This window comes from Macaca mulatta, chromosome 9 (assembly GCF_049350105.2).
Source record: "Macaca mulatta isolate MMU2019108-1 chromosome 9, T2T-MMU8v2.0, whole genome shotgun sequence".
Lineage (NCBI taxonomy): Eukaryota > Metazoa > Chordata > Mammalia > Primates > Cercopithecidae > Macaca > Macaca mulatta.
In genome coordinates this window covers 99,033,025-99,051,494 of record NC_133414.1, presented here as the reverse complement: position 1 = coordinate 99,051,494, position 18,470 = coordinate 99,033,025, and the positions used below count along the sequence as shown (strand labels likewise).

Below are 18,470 nucleotides of genomic sequence, written 5' to 3'. Positions count from 1 at the left end.
GACCCCTTTGTATCCTCCTGTACTGTTTGGTGACAGTGACAAATATTCCTACCCTCTTTTGCTGGGGTCTCTGAAGAATAACTATCTCTGTGCTTATTATCGATAACTAACCTGAAGCAGACATGAAAATTAAAAAAAAAAACTTACCCCAAATTAAAATGTTGCCATGAGTTATTATGTCAGTAGAAAGATTTGCAGTCATGTTAAAATACAGGTACTTGAAATAATCAGATTAGGTATTAAAAGCATGGAAGAATGTTTTAAACCTGCTTGATATGTAGTCTTCCTATCTCAGTAACTGGCAATTTTGTATCTTTCCAGCAGGTCCTGTCTCTTGGAGTCATCCTTGAATTCTCTTTTTCTATTTTTTTCCTCTTTGAATTCTTCAGCAAATTTCGTATACTCTACCCAACACCTTCTGTCACTTTCCCTCCTGGTCTAAGTTACCACAATCTTTTACACAGATTATTGCAATAACCTGCTATCTAGTCTGCTTCATTCTGTCTTTACTCCTCTGCAGTTTTTTCTCAACACAGCAGCTAGATTAAGCCCTTTGAAGTATAAATTAAATAATGTCATGTCTTTGCTCAAAACCCTCCAGTAGCTTCTCATTTCATTCCAGGTAAATCCTCAAACTTGCAATCTCCTACATGATCTGTTCTTCAGCAAACTCTCCTATCTGACTTCTTAACTTTCTCCTCTTTACTCACCTCTGATTCAGCCACGCTGGCCTTATTACACTTCCCAGACTCATCAAAGATACTTTTGTCTCAGGACCTTTGAACTTATGGTTTCTTCTGTCTGGAACACTTTTCTTCCAGTTATCTTCATGACTAAATTTTTATCCCTTTAGTTCTTTGCTCAAATATCTAACAGGGATACCAGTGCTGTTTGCACTGTATAATCTTCACCTACCACCACCACCACCACCACCACATCAGCACCCAGCAGCACCCGCAATACCACCTGCACCACCATCACCACAGTGACCACCACCACTCCCTTTCCTCTTTATCCTGCTTTGTTATTCTCTATAGCTTTTCTCATCATCTGTTTTTATTTGCTTATTAACCCTCTCCTCTCCCTAGAATGTAACCTCCATACTGTTGAATCCTTAGCACCTAGAAGTAGGCCTGGTGTGTAGTAGATGCTCAGTGTTTTACTGAAGAATTAAATGAATGAATGATACAGCAAATACTTTGTAGGAAGGGACAGTAATGTATTTTCTACCTGCTTCAGCTTTTACAAACATAGAATGCAACTAATCATTTTGTTGACTCAAGAATGGAAAATAATGATGATCTTTTGCCAGTGATAACCACTGATTCTGTTTCCATCTTTTAGTTAAATTGACTGTTTTCAGTTTAGGATTTATTTTGAAGCTAGGACAGGCAGGAAAAAAAGCTCAAGTTTAGCTTTTCATAGTCATTGGGTTCCTACATATTTTCCTATTGCGTGGTGAGCCAGGGTAATTTTTTGGCTTTCACTGAAAGTGTTTCTGCATACTCTGCACACAGTCTGAGTAGGAAAATGTGCACATAATTGTTTTCTTGACTCAGGACCATGTCTGGACGAAGACTTCGAGAGGCAGTTCAAGCAGTAAGTTAAAAATAAAATAACATATCTACATGTTCATATTTGATGAAGAGGAAATTATATCCTATCCCTATGATCCTATGTCTTCTAAATTAATCTTTTTTAAGATGACTAGAGTTCCACATTTCTTGAAATTAATGGCTTAGGTGAATATGAAATATTGGTAGTATCAGAACCAGACTTAGAAAACATAAGGGATTTATCATTAGGTTAAAAATATTTTATTGGTATTTATGTATTAATAATTTAAAATTTGATAATGGTTTTATATATTAAATACTAAGTAAACTGTGAGTACCACAATATCTTAAGTTCCTGTGAACAGTCTAAATAAAATGCATTATACTTTGGGAATTCTGTATTTTATCTGTGCCATATTTTAAATTTTCTTTATATTCAGGCAGTATTGTAAATGGTTCTGAATTGACATGTCAAAAATGTCTTGTTACTTAGCTCTGGAAATTACTATTCTGGTTAGCTAATAGCCAGCCACCCATTAGATTTTTTTAACAAGTTGATTTTTTAAATCCCTATTTTAGTAGTAAGAAGTTTCTACATCTGCAACTGTGATCATCAAGGTATTTATAGATCCATTGACTTGTCCAACTTAGTGCAGTTAGAAAAATTTTATTAAGAAAAATATCTTAAACTAATAATGTAATCAATGCTTGTGTGTTAAGGATAACAGCATGATATTATACTTAAAGATGAAGAGTAATTTTATTGGATTTTACTTTTCTCTCCTAGGAATTTGCATCTCATGGGATGCAGAACATGACTGTTGTTATTTCAGGTCTATGCAATGTCTATACACATTACATTACCACTTACGAAGAATACCAGGTAAAGCTAAAGGTTTTCATAATTTAAATGAATTATACCCTGGTCATGTCAAATACAGACTTGCTTTGTAAACTGTCCCAGTCATGTTTCTGAGAGATGATTATGTTTTAGGTATAGCAGATAAGAGAATGATAAACCAAAGGTCATATTTAAGAGTTTCAAATACATCCTCTTAAGTCCAGGTCAGAATTCTAGTTTTACTGACTTACATTTTCCCTGAAATTAATTATTTTGTCAGGGGCACTGGTAATAAGCCTGAGTTGTGGCATAAAGCATTTCTAACACTATTCATAATGCATTTGATGCCTTAAGCCTCTGTAACACCTGAGAAAACTCCTACTAGTAGCTGTTTATTGAGTGCACTAGTTAAGACTTTGCAAATATTATTTAAAGTAATCCTTACAGTATATCTGGAAGTAGGATATTATTATGTTGATGATATATATTAAGAAACAGAGTCCCAGAGAGTTTGAGGGAGGCTGGTAGCTGGTAATATTTCATTGTTTACAAATAGTCCAGAAAGCAGCCCAAGTACTTTTTAAGTAAAACATGAAAACAGTCCAGAGTCTCATAATTAATAATTTCTGTTAATAATATATCTGCTGGTATATAACAGCAGTGCATACAGAGGCATACAGTCTACCCCTTGGTAAATATTCAGTCATACTAAGAGTGGCCTCTGCCCTGCTACCGTCTGTTGGCTTTCCTGAAGGTCCCTGCCTTCTAGGAATTCCCATTGAAAAAGGGGTCTTAACGATGCTAAACTTGGATAGGAATAATTACATCCTTTCTTCACTACCTCTATTATTAAGCATTTCTGTCAATTATAAATATAGGAAACAAAAATAAATGATTTTAGCAGTACCTCTGTCACCAATAGGAACCACAGATATTTTCATATCACAAATAGTGATTGCAGATCTAGAAATATCTTTTACTCTTATTGTTGTTTTATAATCACAGTAGTTATTAGATCCACAGATATAACTTGTTATTCAATAGCGTAATAAAGAAGCACATACATTACTGTATACAACATTGGTTTATTATAGTTTGGTAAACATATTTCAACCTAATTGGTTTCCTTTGTCAATTCCATGTATTTTATTTTACACCTTTAGAAACATTATTCTGAGGGAGGTCCTTAGGTCTCAACATGCTGCCAAAGGAGTCCATGTCACAAACAAGGTCAGGAACCCCTACTAGCTTGTCTCCTGGTCCAGGTGAGATGGGAGAGTTCCCTGAACCCCTTGCAGTATGTGTGACAGGGGTGTGGCTCATCTTTTCGGCAGCTGTACATGCTGAAACCCTTTATGGGAAGGAGAGCACGCAGACAGGCAGGTGCAGGAGGCAGGGCAAGTGCTTTTGGGTGCCAGCAGGAGCAAATTCCATGAGGGCCCTGCAGCAGTATCTAGGTCTGGGTGCCTGCTACTCTGGAAGCCCAAGTGGGCATGTGTTACATACAGTGCACTTTTTTTTTTTTTAACTTTGCTGTCTGCAGATGGCCTGAGTGTTAAACAGCTCAGTGCCCTCTTGGTACCCAGGTCCTTGTACAGTGTCCAGGAAGAATCAGGTTGCAAATGGACATGAAGGATGAATTCAGGGTTTTATTGAGCGGTAGAGGTAGCTCTCAGTGGGATGAATGGGGAGCTGGAAAGGGGACGGAGTGGGAAGGTGATCTTCCCCTGGAGTTTGACTGTTCAGCAGCCGATCTCTCCAGCCATCCCCAGCCAAACTCCTCTCAGAGTTCAGATACTCCTTCTCTTTTCTCTGCTGTGCCATTCTGCCATTCTGCTTTTCTGTTTATCTCCTTGTCTGCTTGTGGAGCTGGGGGTTTGGAGTTTTTATGGGTACAGGATAGGGGGGCATAGTGAATGAAAACGCAGAACAGAAACGTTTGGGTGCAAAACCGAAAATGCTTGTTCTTGTTTAGGGCCACAGATTTCCAGGCTTAAGGGTGGAACCTTTGCCAGGGAACCACTCTTTTCTAGCCAGTATTTTCCTGTTTCCTGTCCATATCACAGGAATATACTCCTGCAAGGATTACTACTAATTACTTCGTTCATTCAACAGATATGTATTGTTACAAATACTGTGCTAGCCACTTTCTGGGGCATAATGATGAAAAGAATCTGTCCCTTCCCTCAAGATCACTAGAAGTCAGGGGTCTAGTACAAAGATAGAAAAGAGAACAGACAATAACATTTTCATGAAAGGCATGCACAAGGTGTTATAAAAATAAAGAGAAAGAGCACCAGCCCAGACTGGGTATTTGAGGACTGGGACTGTTCAGGAAGATGTAACATCTGTATGAGTTCTTGAGAACAAGTGAGAGTCAGGCAAATAAAAAGTAAGAATGTATCTCATATAGAAGAAACTATATATATGCAAAGGTCCAGAGGGCAGGCACATTGATGGAGCATAATTAGTGGAGTAGCATGGAGTAAGTATGAGAAGTTGATGGTAAGGAGATGGGGGCCAGAATGGGAGACACAGGTTAGCTAATGGATAGTCTTACATGCTATGCTACAGAGCTTTCATTCAGTAAGGAAGGCTTTGGGGGAACTGCAGTAGGATTCTAAGCAAGAGAATGCTTTGATAAAATTTTGTGATTTAGAAAGGTCAATAGGATGGCTGTGTGGAAAAGGAATTGGAAGGGCTTGTATATGGGCAGAGGACTGGTTAAGAAGCCATAGTGTAGTTACGATCTGGGCAAGACATGGACACGCATACTTGAGGGTGAAGGCTGGGAGGAGGGAGAGGATCAAAAAACTACTTGTCAGGTACTCTGCTTATTACCTGGCTGATGAAATAATCTGTATAACCAACCCTCATGACATGTGATTTACCAGTGTAACAAACCTACACATATACTCCTGAACCTAATATAAAATTAAAAAAAAAAAAAGATCTGGGTGAGAGATGAGGGTTTGAACTAAGGTAAAATCTACTTATACCTTAGGAGAAAGTAAGACAGGAAAACGAAAGAACTCAGGAGATTTGAAGGAGATAGAATTACCAGATTTGGAGACTGATAGGATACAGGATGAGGGAGAGAGGAGTCTAAGGAAACTGCAGGCTGATCCTCACATGGGAGAGTGGAAAGATGACATTCGCTGAGATGAGAATGTTGTGGAGGAAGCTGATATGTCTGGAGTGGTGAAATTGGTTTTAGATTTGATGACTCTGAAGTTCCTGTAAAAGAGCCAAAGACCTGGAGGTCAGGTAAAAGATGCATTTGGCTCCGTTTCATGGCTGTGATGGATTAAATGTCCTTCTCCAGTTAGTACCTTCTAACTATTTATCCAGAAGTTATAAGGACTCTTTTTATTTTGTTTTTTCTTCTGACATATGCCCTGGGGGAAAGCATTTATATTACAAGTACTTACAATAGACTAAAGCTTAGGAGCTAGCACCCTCTTTCATAGTACATAGAGTGACAGTCTAAATGGCATAAGCAGAGAGAACCTACTGCTTTTAATAGGTAGTTGATGGGAATCGCTTACCTTGGCCAGTAAATGGAAATGCCCATCCTCTTTTGTCATACATAATCTTGAATATTATGCCAGTTTTGAATAATGTGAGATGTCAAGTATCACATTTACCTAAAATGCTATACCTCTGTAAATGGATTTAAATATGCAGAACCATATACAACTCTCCCTGCCTTTCCTGCAGGCTCAGCGATATGAGGCAGCATCGACAATTTATGGACCTCACACGTTATCTGCTTACATTCAGCTTTTCAGAAACCTTGCTAAGGCTATTGCTACGGTAATCAAATATTGTTTGTGGGTGTGTGGGTGTGTGTATGTGTGTGTGTGTGTGTGTATGTCTGTATGTGTCTGTGTCTGGTGAGAAAATGCAGAGAGAAGCAAAAGAGAACCTTAGCTTCGAGTGTTCAGTTTCTTTGACAACCTTTATATTTTACAAAACTTATAGCTTTGTAGTATCTCTGAGAAAAATAAAATTTCTTTCCAAATTTTGGATCTAGTTAACATCCTTTCGTGGTGGCAGCTTCTTTCATATATATTATCTCATTATTTTTACAACCATCATGTGAAGTTAAGGAGATATCATTTCTCCCCAGTTTTCAGAGGAGCACATAGACTTGAAGATAAGTGAGGAAGCTTACTATACCTGGGAGTTGAACCTGTGTTCTCTAATCCTTGCCAGATTCTCCCCATTTGCTCCAAGAGTTGAGTAGGTCAGCATTCTAAGATGCCCATTTTCCACATAATAATATCTCAGAAATTGGGATGCATTTTCCAATCAGAGGAATCTTATTATAATTAGTAGCAAGCTTTTACTTTCTTGGTGGTTCAAAAGATTATATGAGTTGTTAAATCAATGGAAGCTTAGATTTGATGTAAAAATGGTGGTGCCTTGGAATGAACACATTGCATCTACCTAAAATATATACCACTGAACAAGTTTACTTGATTTAAAGGAACTTCACTTGTGGAAATATTCCCTTTGGATGCAGTTGTTTATGAAGCTGTAACTGTAATGTCAGAAGGTTAGTCAACAAACAGGATAAAGGGCTTAAAATAGTAAGCAGCGCCTTATACAATAATATGTAAGCCTCAATAAAAAATGTGAAACAATTGTGGCGTAGCAAAGAAAATAAAGCCCTTTTAATGAAAGAGCTTGGATGTATTAAATTGAAATAAATGAAATGGTTGTCTCTGTAGGTTGCATCAGTCGAATGTTGAACATTTCATATGATTGTATTATTAGTTACTGATTGTGTGTTTGAAATTTCAGTATTTTATATAATTTCTTTGCACATATTTTAATCAATTGATATTTATTTTCATTTTATCATAATTTTGCTCTCAGTTTTAGGTTACTTTTTTTTGAATAACTGTCTGTATTTATTTATTTATTTGTTTCTATTATAAAAGCCAAATCTATTTGTAGGACATTCATATTATACAGAAAAGTATAAACCTATAACCCATCCCTAGAGGTAACTACTGTTTAACTGTCACTATGCTCATAGGTCTATAGTTCTTCTCATGAAAATAGATTCTTCAAATTTTGTAGTGACAATGGAGAAAAATGCAATTAATTTGGTGGAAATTTGTTTTACAGTCAAATTTCTGGTCAAGCACCTTAAAACTAGCTATGTGATCTTGAAAAAAACCACTGAATATGTCCAAGCCTATTTTCTCATTTGCAAAGTGGGAATGGTAATACATAACCTATCTCATATGCAGTTGTAGAGATTAAATCTATAATGTGAGGAATAAAGAACATTAAATATTCATTGAAAGTAATGGCAAAATGCCAATTACTTTTGTACCAACCTAATATATATCAAGGGATATTTGAAAATTGAGATTTGTATTTTTATGACACTATTAAAAATGGTAAACTTTGTGGGCAACATAGATTAAACCAGTCAGGATATGGGATGATCTTAAATTTTAAATTAATAGTATATTTATTATATTCTTTTATTAGAACAGACAAGAATCTAGGAAAAAACTTGGTACTGACTCCAGATGAGAGTGGCTCAATACTATTTTAAAATTAAAATAATAATTACGGTGTCATGTTATAATTACCTTTTTGCATGGTAGGCCCCTGTACAAAGTCACACAATCGAAAGTATGCTTCCAACCTTGTACTCTGGTCACTGTCCTTATGTTGTCTAGGGGAATAAAAGAGTTGCCTATGACCAAAACTTTCTCCCAGTGACAAGAGTTTAAATTGTTAATTTCTAGGCTCATGCTTAGCAAGGCTACCTTCCTATTTTCTCAAGGTTGTTAGCTCTTGGAGTGTGTATGAGTATGTGTGTGTGCACTCTTCCATTAATGAAGGCATTTCTGGAACTGGAAGCCTGGGAAAAGGGTCTTTGACTCTACGTATGCACTCCTTAACAAATGCTCTCCGTTCCAGGACACAGTAGCCAACCTGAGCAGAGGCCCAGAACCTCCATTTTTCCAACAATTAATGGTTCCATTAATTCCTAATATTGTGGATAGAGCACCAATAGGCAGAACTTTTGGGGATGTCCTGCAGCCAGCAAAACCTGAATACAGAGTGGTAAGACACACGCGCAGACCTTGGAATCCTTTAGAGGCTTGTTTTTGGGGATGAGGAGAAGGATGACACTTAGTGTCACCATTTGCCTCTAATCACGCTGTAGACCAGCTGTTAGCAATGATAATTTTGACAATTGTTCTTATCTCCGCAAAAGTAATGAGAATGGGAAAATATTTATTTTTTTGTTAGTAATTGTGTCAAATTGAAATTCTAAAATCCAAATTATTCCTTTTCCTAAATGAATGATCATGGAACTATTCACTGACACTGAGAGTTGTCTCTTAAATCGAGGATAGGAAAAACATACAGAAATGAAGCAGAATTTGTACCATTACTATTTTATATCAATCTTGTGCCCTGAAAGCTTGCTGAATCAGTTATTAGTTTCAGTTGTTTTTGGGGGGGGGCAGGGAATGAATAAGAGGGGAGTCTGGATTCCTTAGGAATTTCTACATATAGTATCATGTCATCTGTGAATAAAAATAAACTTATTTATTCCTTTCTATATTTGTTTTCTGAATGCATCTAATTATTTTTCCTTATTGGACTGGCTAGAACCTTCAATAGAATATTTTGCTTTTTAAAAAATTTTATTTAATTTTCTAATTGATAAATAAAATTATACATATTTATTGTGTACAAGATGGTGGTTTGAAATATGTATACATGGGGAATGGCTCAATTGAGCTAATTAACATACGAATTATGTCACATTCTTATTATTTTTTGTTGTGAGAAAATTTGAGACTCTCTTAACAATTTTTAAAAAACAATACATTGTTTTAACTGAAGTCATCAAGTTGTACAGTAGACCTCTTGAACTTATTCGCCTTGTCTAAATGAAATTTTATATTCCTTGATCAATACCTCCCCAACCCCTTAACCACCTAGCCCCTGGTAACCAACCTTCTGCCAACATTCTACTCTCTACTTCTATGAGTTTAACTCTTTAAGGTTCTACATATAAATGAGATCATGTGGTATTTATCTTTCTGTACCTGGCTTATTTCACTGAGTCTACTGTTCTCCAGGTTTATCCATGTTGTGTCAAATGTAAGGATCTCATTCTTATTTATGGCTGAATAGTATTCCTTTGTGTATATGTACTACATTTTCTTTATCCATTCATCCATTGATGGACACTTATGTTGTTTCATATCTTGGCTATTGTGAACAGTGCTGCAATAAACATGGGAATGCACATATCTTTTCAACAAACTGATTTCATTTCCTTTGGATATAGACCCAGAAATGGTATTGTGTATAATATTTTACAGTAGTTCTATTTTTAATTTTTTGAGAAACCTCTTGCTGCTTTTCATAATGGCTGCACTAATTCACGTTCTCATGAACAGTGTGTGAGAGTTACCTTTTTCTACATTCTTATCAACACTTGTCTTTTGTCTTTTTAAATATTATGCATTCTAACAGGTGTGAAGTGATATCTCGTTGTAGTTTAATTTGCATTTCTTTGATGATCACTGATATCAAACATTTTTTAAAATATTCTGTTGATCATTTGTATGTCTTCTTTGGAGAAATGTTTATTCAGGTCCTTTTCTTATTTTCAAATTGGGTTATTTGTTTTCTTGCTATTGAGTTGTTTGAGTACCTTATATCTTTTAGATATTAACTCTTTATTGGATGCATAGTTTGCAAATGTTTTCTCCCATTCCTTAGGTTGTCTTCTCACCTTGTTATTATTATTATTTTTTTCGTTGTGCAGAAACTGTTTAGTTTGATGTAATATCATGTATTGGTTTTTGTTTTTGTTGCTTTTGTTGCTTTTGCATTAGGAGTCACATTTGAAAAAAAAAACAACAACATTACCTACACCAACATCATGGAGCTTTTCCTCTAGGTTTTCTTTCAGTTGTTTTATAGTTTCAGGTCTTATATTTAAATATTTAATCAATTTTGAGTCAATTTTTATATTTCATTCGTCTGCATGCGGCTATCCAGTTTTCCCAACACCATTTATGGAAGGGACTGTCACTTCCCCACTGTGCATTCTTGGCACCTTTGTCAAAAATAAATTTATCATAGATGTGCGGGCTTATTTATGGGCTCCATTGGTCTATGTGTACCAATGGTGTGTTGATTACTTTAGGCCAGTACCATGCTGTGTTGATTGCTATAGCTTTGTAGTATATTTTGAAGTCAGGTTGTGTGGTACCTTCAGTTTTTTTCTTTTTGCTGAAGATCCAATCCAATGTCAAATAGAAGTTGTGAGACTGGACACTCTTGTCTTGTTTACAATCTTAGTAGAAAAGTATTCAGTTTTTCACCATCTAGTGTGATGTTTTCTTTAGGATTTTTGTAGATTCTCTTTTTCATGTTGAGAAAGTTACCTTTTATGCCTAACTTATTGAGAGTTTTTGTCAGAAATAAGTGGTGGATTTTTGCAATTTTTTTTCTACTGAGGTGACAATGTGGTTTTTGTCTTTTATTATTTTAATATGGTATTTGCATTCATTGGTTTTCAGATGTTAAATAAATGCCATACCATTTAGTCATGGTGTATAACCCTTTTTAGATGTTGCTGAATTTGATTTGCTAACATATTGTAAGGAGTTTTCTACTTATGTCTATGAGGCATATTTTTAGTTTTCTTTTTATGTGTTTTCTTTGCCTTTGGTATCGGGGCAATAATGGTTTCAAAGAATGAGTTGGGAAATGTTTCCTCTTGTACTTTCTGAAAAAGTATCTAAAAGATTGGCATTATTTACTCTTTAAATATTTGATTGGATTGACTAGCAAGGCCATATGGACGTGGCTTTCCTTTATGGCAAAATTTTTATTACTAATTCCATTTCTTTACTTGTTATATGTCCATTCGTATTTCCTGTTTTTTTTCTTGCATCGATTTTGTGTCTTTATAGGAATTTATCTTTATAGGAATTGATATCATTCTAGGGGAATTTTCTCATTTCATATAAGTTGTTTACTTTGTTGTTGTAACATAAAAGTTGTCATTGCTCATCATAATCTCCTCTAATCCTTTTAATCTCTGAAGAGTTGACAATGATGTACCCTCTTTCTTTCTAATTTTGGTAATTTGTGTTCTCAAAGAACTAGCATTTAGTTTTAGTGCTTTTACCTATTGTATTACCTATTACTAAACATTTTAGGCAAGACCAGAGCAGCTTTTCACCTTGAGCAAATCCCTTCCCTACTTCCCCCAGCACCCCCCATGCCCTCACGCACTGAGGTAAAATTCTTTTGAATTATGCGGTTTTCCAGTCTGGCCTGGTGGGAACGGAATCTTGTCACAACTCTCTATGAGCCTGGGGACTGTTCTCTGTAATTCTCTTAGCCCATTCTTTTCCTGGCTTCCAATAGTTCCCTTATATGCATGCAAACTTGAGGAGAGCTTTCTGCAAATCTCCAGGTTTCTGCCTCTGTGCAGCTCTTCTACGATGCTCTGTGCTATAAACTCAAGACTATTTGCCATTTGTGGACTCCCAGCTCCATATCCTCAACTTAGACTGCCAGACTTGGCCTGAATTCTCCTCCTTCTGCCATGGCCCATAAACTCTGATGACATTGAGCTGGTGAATTACGGGGTTCATCTTGTTTGTTTGCTGGCACTCAAATATCACCATCTTTCATTGTCACTTGAAAATCCATTGTTTAATATATATTTTTTCCAGTTTTTAAATTAGTTGTTTCAGGTGGGAAGATAAATACACATCCTGCCACTCCATCTCTTATAAAAATATAAGCTTAACTATAAATGTAAGCATAAATATGAGTCATCTGTGGAAAGTTTTCACTGTTCTAATTTTGATTCAAATATTCCCTGTATTTGTGTTGGGAGGGAGTTATGAGGAATTATCAAGGCCTGAAGAAGCCATTTTAATGTGCTGTCACTAATATGAACTACAGCTCTAGATCTTCACTTGTATCTGAGTCTACCAAAAGCAAACTCATTGGCCAAACATTCCTATGTCTATTGTTGCAAGGGTTAATATTCTTAGAAGATAACTTACTTGATTAAATACAATGAAATCTATAAAGGCACCCTAAATCATAAAATTTATAATAAATAGTGCCAAAATATGAGTATAGCAAAAATCCTTTTATTAGAAGTCATTAAATGAATCTTTATTTTCAGGGAGAAGTTGCTGAAGTTATATTTGTAGGTGCTAACCCGAAGAATTCAGCACAAAACGAGGTAGGCATCAATGATTTTCTTTTACAAATGTAAATCCACCTTTCAGCCATTCATTCATTTAAATATCCCTCTAGAGGTTAATATCATAAAGACAAAATGTTCCAACTTGTTTTCATCTTATTTTGTAGATATGGGAAAATATTCAATGGGTACAGTTAATGTGGATTGAGTCTGGGTAAAAGCACACAGGAAATATATAATTGGCTATTTAGGACCAAGTATAGCATAATGCATGTATGACTGCATTGTCTGTCAAGAAGATGTTAAGTTGAATACAATCACATATATGTATAGTTATGCACCATATATAATGATGTTTCAGTCGAAGATGAACTGCATTTATGACAGTGGTCCCATGAGATTATAATACTATACTTTTACTGTACCTTTTCTACGTTTAGGTATGTTTAGATACACAAATACTTACCATCATGTTATAATTGCCTACAACATTCAATACAGTAATGGGATGTATAGATTTGTAGCCTAGGAGCCAGAGGCTATACTATATAGCCTAGGTGTGTAGGAGGCTACACTATCTAAGTTTGTGTAAGTCTAAGTCTGTGATGCTCATACAATGATGAATTTGCCTAGCGATGCACTTCTCAGGATGTATCCAATGTATGACTGTATTCAAATATATAGAACTCTACCAAATGTTGTGAAATAATCAAAGGGCCAACTGAAGGATGTGTGTCTTTGGCTCCTTCTTCTCTTTTTGGCTGTCTTCTCCTCCTCTACACTACCATCTCTGGTCCTACCTGTACAGTTGTGGAATGGTCACGGATCCCTGGGTGGATACTCTCATGGCTTAGAGTCCTGGCACATGTGCTTTACTTTATCTTGCACTAGCCATTTTCCTATTATTTACTACTGGTGTTAATAGGGCATTTAATTATTAAACTTAAAAAATGACATTCAAAATACATGTCCAATGTTAAAACAATATAGGAGTACAGAAAATAGAATATATATGTTCTCTTCTACCCACAAACCTGCTTTCCAGAGGTAATAGCTATTAAGAGTTTTTTAATAAAGCATTTCAGACTTTTTTGTTTTTATCATATGTATGATAAACTATATACATATGTAATATATCTATTAATAAAATTATACTTCTATAGCTTCCTTAACATGTACTTATAACTACACAAGCAATAACTGGACACATTCTAGTTGTAAAAGGTCAAATAATAAAGGAATTTATAGTGGAAAAACAGTGGGCATACGACTGTGATTTCAAGGTCATGGTTTTTACTATGGCTGAGGATGCATTCCTTCTATCAATTAGCTGTTCTTCCCAGGGCGCATAGTCACTTATAATCCAAAAATACCTTCCTTCCAAAAGAACCTTCCCATTCCTGTTCATTAAAATGTCATTGTTGCCAAGATAACAATTGTGGCAATATGACATTCTCAAATGTCATTCTCAAAAAAATATGACATTGGGGGATAGTCTTCTACTTCTTAGGTAGTCAATATGTACCTGTTTGAAGTAATTTCTTTAGGAGGTCAATCTGTGCCATAATAGTTACATGTTTATAACATTATTTTCTGAAGATATCAAAGTGTTATATCAAAACTGCAGGTTTAGCTGTCATCTGATATGCCTAGGGTAGAGAAATTCTATCATCATTATTGCCATGGAGAAGCAGGAGAACAAAACATTTAAAGTACTGTAGTGGTAATAGAATTAATTTTAAAGAATGCTCTGGGACTTGGTATAAAACAATTTCCAGTACCCTCCATTATTAGTAATTGTCATCACTGTTTATGGAATGCTTACTATTTTGCAGGTACTATTTGCAAGTATTCCTATTAAAGTGCTTTATATGGATTATCACATGATTAATTCCATCCTTACAACTACCCAATGAGTTAAGTTGTATTACCTCTATTTTCCAGATGAATAAACTGAGGGCTGGAGAGAGAAAGTAACTTATATTAACTAATTATGCATCTGGAAGAGATTATGGTAGAGTAGTTGGGAAAAAATTGTCATATGTTTTATCCCTGATATTCAGAGGCCTAGACTTGTTCTTCAGTCTATACTCTAGACATATTCAAAAAGCCTACTGTATCTTCTCCATCTAAGGCCTTCCCAATGTCATTTGCCCTAAATAGACAGAAATAACTCTCTTTACAAGTTCCTATGGTTATGAAAACTTCCTTATTGAATGTAATTCATCAGTTGAATACTTAAAGAAGAATTTTAAACAATTTCATGGCCCACATGTAAATAGGTGATCCATTTAGCAAGGGGTTATTTGAGCACCAGTAAATGACAGACGTAAAGGACTGTGATAAATATAGGTGAATTAAACATGTGCCTTTTAGGGTCATAATCTCAGGGATTTAAAGGGATACTAGAAATTTATAGCCTTTGTCTTTATTAACTTGTCATATTATTCAAATCTGCGCTTTGTTTGAAGCTGAATTCTTGGTCTGAAAAAATTCTTCTATTATAATAATCTTCCAATGGGGAAATAAAATCTTTTTATGATGTGGTTTCTAGGAATCTATTATAAAAATCTAGAGACCTCCTTTAGCACCCCAGGATAGGGAAGATTTATGTATTCTTTTCAATTCTTTCACGCAGGGAGGTACGTTAACTAATAATTCATTCACCTAGAGATAGAAAATAGATTAAACTTTACCATTTTCCCTTCTAAATCTTGAGGTGACTAGAGAAAGTCTTGGGATATTTAGATCAATAAGCATGTCACGAAAAGGCTCAACTTATACCTTTTTAAAATCTCACGTAAGTTTTATTTCCAGCCTCTTTTCTGCCCTAATTTCCAAAATTTGCTATTAACTCTAAAATTATGCTTCTTTCAAATTTCTAAAAAAGTCATGTTTTTTTAATAGACTGGATAAATTAACATTCTGAGTACATTGCATAGAATGTTAAGAGGAAAGCCTAAGAATGTGGATGAAATTCTAACACATTTTCACACAAGGTACTGGTAGGCTAACATATGGTCAACAAGGGGAATATTTACAAACAGATTCCTAATTGCATTTCAGACCCATCAGACCTTCCTCACTGTGGAGAAATATGAGGCTACTTCAACATCGTGGCAGATAGTGTGTAATGATGCCTCCTGGGAGACTCGGTGAGCACATCTATTGAATATTTTTGTGTTTCAAGCTTTGAAAACAGTTGGCTTGTAATGCTGGGAAGACAAATGAAAAGACTGGCTCAATACAAGGTATTAATGATATCAAATTCTCAAGGAGCTTTCTGGCCATATTTAGTTGATTTATTAGATTTCATTTTGATTCATTTTTCTACAAAACAGTGTGGTATGTGCTTCTGTAAGATTAGGTGCTAATGAGGTTATGGCTTCCATTCTTACAGACATCTGTTCTGTTTTTTCCCCCATGGTCACAGGTATTATTTCTGAAATCTAACTAGCTTTATTGCAAATTGGTTGAAAGGAGTGTGGAGTAAAAGTGTTGAGATGTCTCTGTAGAGCTTGATATTTCTGTAGGGAAAATGAGTCTATACCTGATATGTATTGCATGTTTGTATGTGATCAATGATTCTTAATTTGAGTTACTAAAACGCTATAGGCTTGGGTGTTTAACCCTTAATGACTTGAGTGAGGAGATAATATACTCATGCAATTTCCTCAGAGAGACATATCTCTTTGCTTTTAGCTACCAAATTCCTGAGCTGAATAGATATTTTGAAGATTTGACAATGTGTCTGAAATAAGACAATATTTCTGTTCCCAAGTCTATACATTTCGCATTTAGGACAGTGGCATGGAAGTAGGTACAGTTTTTGGCTATTTGGGTCTAATTCAGATTGCCTCAACTAAGTGATATTAGTTTGTTAAATGTAAGTATGTTAGTATGGTTCAGATGGTTAATTGAAAATAGGAATTTGATCATGGCCCACTTGATAACCATATACAAATATGGGCATAATTTTTCTTTGCTATTTAGAGCTGTAGAGTATAGGTAAATTTTTAAACAAGTAATGCATATTTACCATTTAAAAGGTTATACAGGTAATAAAAATAATGATTTATATTTAAATGCTAAAAGTTTTTAGCTAATAGCAGTCAATACTGAGGATATGTTTAGATCCCTGCCTTGTTCCTTAGCAGCAGAATAATCAAATATTTGTTGAGAGTACTGAACCCATCACTGAGAAACATAGAATGTCGAGCACACTCTCTGTGCCCAAGAGATTAACTTTCAACGTAACTGAGGATGTCAATCAGTTAGCCCATTGTATCTCACTGAGTCTAGAAGAGTGTCTGAACTCTCTGCTGTGATCTGCACGGGCCAACATGATCTGGTTCCATCTGTTTCTCTCATCTCAAGCACTCTTCTGTGGTTTACTATTCCCTGTACCAACCGACCTGCTTTCTGCTTTGTGGCCACATCAAATTTGTTCCTGCTTTGGACACTTTGTATTTTCTGTTCCTTCTTGTTAGAATGTTTTTCCCTCCAGATTTTTGCAGACTCAGTTTAAATGACATCTCCCTAAAAAAACTTCCATCTTGTTTTCTACATTACATTTGTCATTCTTAAGATTTTTATATTTATTGCTTTATTTGTTTATTGCATTTATTCCCATCCTCAACCCAATAGAACATAAGCTTCATAAAACTTGGGACCATATCTATCTTGCTCCTTACTGTACCCTCAGTACTTCTAGAAGAGAGTCTGACATGTATTCATTATATATATATATATAAAACAAATGAATCTAGATGTGAAAATAAGTGTCAGGTAAAGGCTAAAAGAGTACTTTGCAATTCTACAACAGGATAGACATCTTGTGGCTATCAGGTAAGGTTTCCTGGGATGAATATAATTTAGGTAGGAAGAAAGGTGGAACAAGTAAAGCTATTTCTACAAATTGCTGTTCTTTAAAGTTTCTCTTCTAGAAAATAGACATTTTTGTCTGTTGTGTTCATTGCTGTATCTTCAATGTCTAGATAGTGCCTTGCTCATTATAGGTACTCCCTGAATATTCATTAAATGAATAATCAGTATTTTTTCTAATTACACATTTTTAAGAGTAAAATTGAGTTTTGCTTGCTTGTTTGTTTTCTATCAACAGTTTTTATTGGCACAAGGGACTCCTGGGTCTGAGTAATGCAACAGTGGAATGGCATATTCCAGACACTGCCCAGCCTGGAATCTACAGAATAAGATATTTTGGACACAATCGGAAGCAGGACATTCTGAAGCCTGCTGTCATACTTTCATTTGAAGGCACTTCCCCTGCTTTTGAAGTTGTAACTACTTAGTGAAAAATTGGCAGATCATGTGAAGAACAGCGTTACTCTGTACACATTATATAAGTGATTTCAAATGAATGTGAACTAGTGCACTACTATGTTGACTTCTATAATCATCCTTATTTGGGGACAGATAGTTTACTGCTAATGGGGCAGAGGTGTGTGTGTGTGTGTGTGTGTGTGTGTGTGTGTGTGTGTGAGACAGAGAGAGAGAGAGAGAGAGAGAGAGGTTTGTCCCATATATCTTGTTCCAGCAGCCATATACCTTGTGGTCTACAGCCTAAAGCATGATTTCCCTTGAAGCCTTGGGGTTGTTGAAAGGAGAGTCCCTTCAATATAAAACCTCTGAAATATTAGTGAGAATGGCTGAATACATGTGAACAATGTTTAACCTATTTATTTATATAAATAATTATTGGATGTTAGTACTGGGAAAGTTTATAGAAATCATCTAGTCTTATTGTTCATCTTACAGATAAGAAAAATGGTCTTTTCTTATAATCACATTTACAAAATATGATATACACCTTGACCAT

At 35.4% G+C, this 18,470-nt stretch overlaps 1 protein-coding gene across 2 annotated transcripts in view; it reads left to right on the top strand.

Annotated features, from left to right (window-relative positions):
* ASAH2 (N-acylsphingosine amidohydrolase 2) overlaps positions 1–18,032 on the top strand; it is a 65,971-nt gene extending 47,939 nt beyond the window's left edge. For both annotated transcript variants that reach the window (XM_077945590.1, XM_001100613.5), the window contains 7 exons: positions 1,560–1,599; positions 2,344–2,439; positions 6,118–6,213; positions 8,347–8,493; positions 12,611–12,670; positions 15,698–15,786; positions 17,754–18,032. In XM_077945590.1, the coding sequence (XP_077801716.1) occupies positions 1,560–1,599; positions 2,344–2,439; positions 6,118–6,213; positions 8,347–8,493; positions 12,611–12,670; positions 15,698–15,786; positions 17,754–17,943 (718 nt within the window). In that variant the 3' untranslated portion in view covers positions 17,944–18,032. The remainder of the gene's footprint in view (positions 1–1,559; positions 1,600–2,343; positions 2,440–6,117; positions 6,214–8,346; positions 8,494–12,610; positions 12,671–15,697; positions 15,787–17,753) is intronic.
* Positions 18,033–18,470: the final 438 nt, after the last annotated feature.